At 43.4% G+C, this 3066-nt stretch overlaps 1 protein-coding gene across 13 annotated transcripts in view; it reads right to left on the reverse strand.

The window, feature by feature from the left end:
• Window positions 1–3003, reverse strand: part of LOC105496870 (helicase, POLQ like) — a 48772-nt gene extending 45769 nt beyond the window's left edge. For 8 of the 13 annotated variants that reach the window (XR_011621297.1, XR_011621298.1, XR_011621300.1 and 5 more), the window contains exons 1-2: window positions 2510–3003; window positions 375–1089 (exon numbers count right to left, since the gene is read on the reverse strand). Coding sequence is in view for 5 of the 13 variants with exons in the window: in XM_011767511.3 (XP_011765813.2) it covers window positions 375–1089; window positions 2510–2806 (1012 nt within the window). In the remaining 8 variants the exon portion in view is untranslated. The remainder of the gene's footprint in view (window positions 1–374; window positions 1090–2509) is intronic. The other 5 variants (XM_011767516.3, XM_011767512.3, XM_011767515.2 and 2 more) reach the window with 5 other exon arrangements.
• Window positions 3004–3066: the final 63 nt, after the last annotated feature.

The raw sequence follows: 3066 nt of genomic DNA on the forward strand, positions 1-3066 counted from the left end.
AGTTCTTACTTAGAAGCTACCAACATAATTATTGGAAATCATTACCAACATCTAATTTGGCATGTCTTTGAACCAGAATCTAACTTGCCTAACAATTTATTATCCCTTTCTTATAGATGAGGAATTAGAGGAATTATGTGAGGTAAGGAAACAGACAGAAAGGATAACTGGTTTGATAAATGTGACTGTGAGGGAAGGAAAGAGGTTCAGTGGTAGCAGGATAGGTAGGAATGGAAGGGGTTGAGAGATGACTAGTATTTTGTTTTCAAAATGAGAACTAGTATGGACCATGAAAGCATTCGCTTCTATTGACTTGCACCAATATTATGGTAATGATAGGAAAAAAATTTTTTTATTCCAGCAAAAAGCATTACCATATAACTTTTCAATTCCCTTGAACTGGGCATAAAGGTCTCTCACTTTGCTGGGTAATGAATAAAAAGGACCAAGGTCATTTGATGATGACTCAATTGTTTTCTTAGCAACATTAATTTCCTCAGATAGGAGAGTGTCTTTGAGCTGTTTACTTCTAGAAAATACTGGTGTCTGGGCCTTGGCATTTCCAGTCATGGCACTTTTTAGATGATCTTTAATACTTTTTCTCCTGTTCATATCTGAACTAATTCTGACTTTGGAAGAGGCCTCATCATTTTGCTGGGGTTGCTCTATGCAATTATGGGGCAGTTCCTCATTCACAGTGTTGTGAGAGGATGACTTCCAATCCCTTTCTTTCATAGAACAATTGCCCAAATCATTTGAAGACTTCTGTAAATTTTCAAAGTATATGGCCTGTGAGGAAGGTACATCATACAAAAGATCAGCTCCAGGTTCAACAGCGACACCTTCATATCCACTCTGGTTCTCTGTGTGCTTATCAGTTTGTAATTCAGTAAGGTTGCCTATGGTAGTAATGCTGAGTTTGTTTTTGATACTTTCTGAGTAAAGATTTTCAGTGGCAAAATCTGTAGCATGTTTCTTATGTTCAGGAAGTTGCATATATTTTTGTTCCAGGTCGTCAACTTGAGCTATAAAGGAGTTTTCAGTAAAGCTATCATAGTCACCAAACATGTCCTCTTCACTGTCATTATGCTGCAAAGAGAACAAACACGCTTATGGTCAATTCCAGTTTCATTAAGAATAAAAGCTTCACCAGCCTGGCCAACATGGTCAAACCCAGTCTCTACAGAAAATATAAAAATTAGCTGGGCACACTGGCACTCTCCAGTAGCCCCAGCTACTTGGAGGCTGAGGCATGAGAATTGCTGGGAAGCAGAGGTTGCGGTGAGCCGAGATCGTGCCACTGCACTCCAGCCTGGGCAACAGAGTGGGACTCTGTCTCAAAAACAACAACAACAACAACAACAACAACAACAACAAAAACCCAAAAAACACTTCAGCCTAGGGCTGTACCAAGTATATAATTATATGGTCACATATGGATCATAGACCTATATGTAAATAGATATCATCACCAATTTACAGCTGAAGAAATAGAGGCCCAAAGAGGTTAAATTACTTGGCTAAACAGCAGGTTTAGGAGTGTTACGATGATACTGAGATTCTAATTTTTGAGACAAGGTCTGGCTCTGTCACCCAGGCTGGAAGATCACAGCTCACTGAGGCCTTAACATCCTGGGCTCAAGTGATCCTCCTGCCTCAGCCTCCCAAGTAGCTAGGACTACAGGTGCAGGCCACCACACCCAGCTAATTAAAAAAAAAACTTTTTTTTTTTTTTTTTAATAGAGACTGGGTCTCTGTTGCCTAGGCTGGTTTTGAACTCGAACTTCTGGGCTTAAGTGATCCTCCCATCTCGGCCTCCTAAAGCACTGGGACTATAGGCATGAGACACCGCACTTGGCCAGATTCTAATTGTTAAAGCTATACTAAAACAGCAGGAAGACTGGTAGACGTCTACTGAAATGTCAGTGCATTCCAAGTTTCTGATAACTGCAGCGCTTCCCTCTCAGACTACAATCTACAGAGACTGGCCTGTAACAGAAACATGGTTGTACCCCTAGACACTCCAAGGAGTTCCTAGGAATTTGGAATTGAGACTGATAATCTGAATACTGACTTGGAGTGGTCTACTACACATTAGAAAAACAAACCTGGAGGCAGCAATATAGTAAAGTGATTACAACAGGATTTGGAGCAAGAACTGTAGTATCTCAACTTTTCAGGGCCTGATTACTATTGTAAAATCTAGACAATGTAACTAGTTTAACATAATGGGTCTTCAATAAACAGCAGATTTTATTTGTACAGTAGGAGCTGCAGTTATTTGGAAGCCTAGATTTGTGTTTCCGTCAGCCACTTATTTGCTGCGTGTACAACTTTTATGTCTCGGGGTTTACATTTCATATTTATATAGAGGCAATCAATACCTCCTAAGTGCCGATTAACAGTGGTAAAGAAGAGAAAAGTAAACGAAGGCGATAAAACTGGTCAACTCTTTGCATCTGGGAAGGATGTCAAAAGTTTGCAGTTTCAAGTTCCAAGCCCTTCGTACCTGGTCTCCCACCCCTCTGTCAGTGGGCATGCGACGTAGGAGGTCCGGGTTTGTATCACCACCTCCAAGGACGAGACATTCGGGGGAATCTGAGAGTAGAAGGGGCTGTACCTCGACCGGCAGTACGCCCGCGGTTTTCCGCCGCCTGTTCTCAGCCACCATTTCCTCCTCCTCTTTCCCCTCATCTCCGGGCTCGAGCTCGGCCGCGGTGGGAGCGACAAAAATGCACCCCAGGCTTGGACGGTTCCTTTTGGGGAGAGACACCCGCCGGCGGATGCGGGAACCACCTTCATCCATGGCAAGGATCCAGGGCCCTATTCAGACGTCGTTCTCAGTGACCCAGAAGCTAAGCCCAAATGGAAAGGAGAGTGGGAGGCCAGCGCCCGCTTCTACATCCACCTTGGGAAAAGACCCCAAGTTAGTGCTCTGGGCTCGCGGACCGGAAGCAAGCATAAACTTCTACGTTCTCCTTCTCCAATCATAAGCCTCACGTGACCTGCAGCGTAGCGAGGGCTAGAACAGAAAGGTGCTGCGCATGCGTATTGAAAAACCTCACC

Source organism: Macaca nemestrina, chromosome 3 (assembly GCF_043159975.1).
Source record: "Macaca nemestrina isolate mMacNem1 chromosome 3, mMacNem.hap1, whole genome shotgun sequence".
Lineage (NCBI taxonomy): Eukaryota > Metazoa > Chordata > Mammalia > Primates > Cercopithecidae > Macaca > Macaca nemestrina.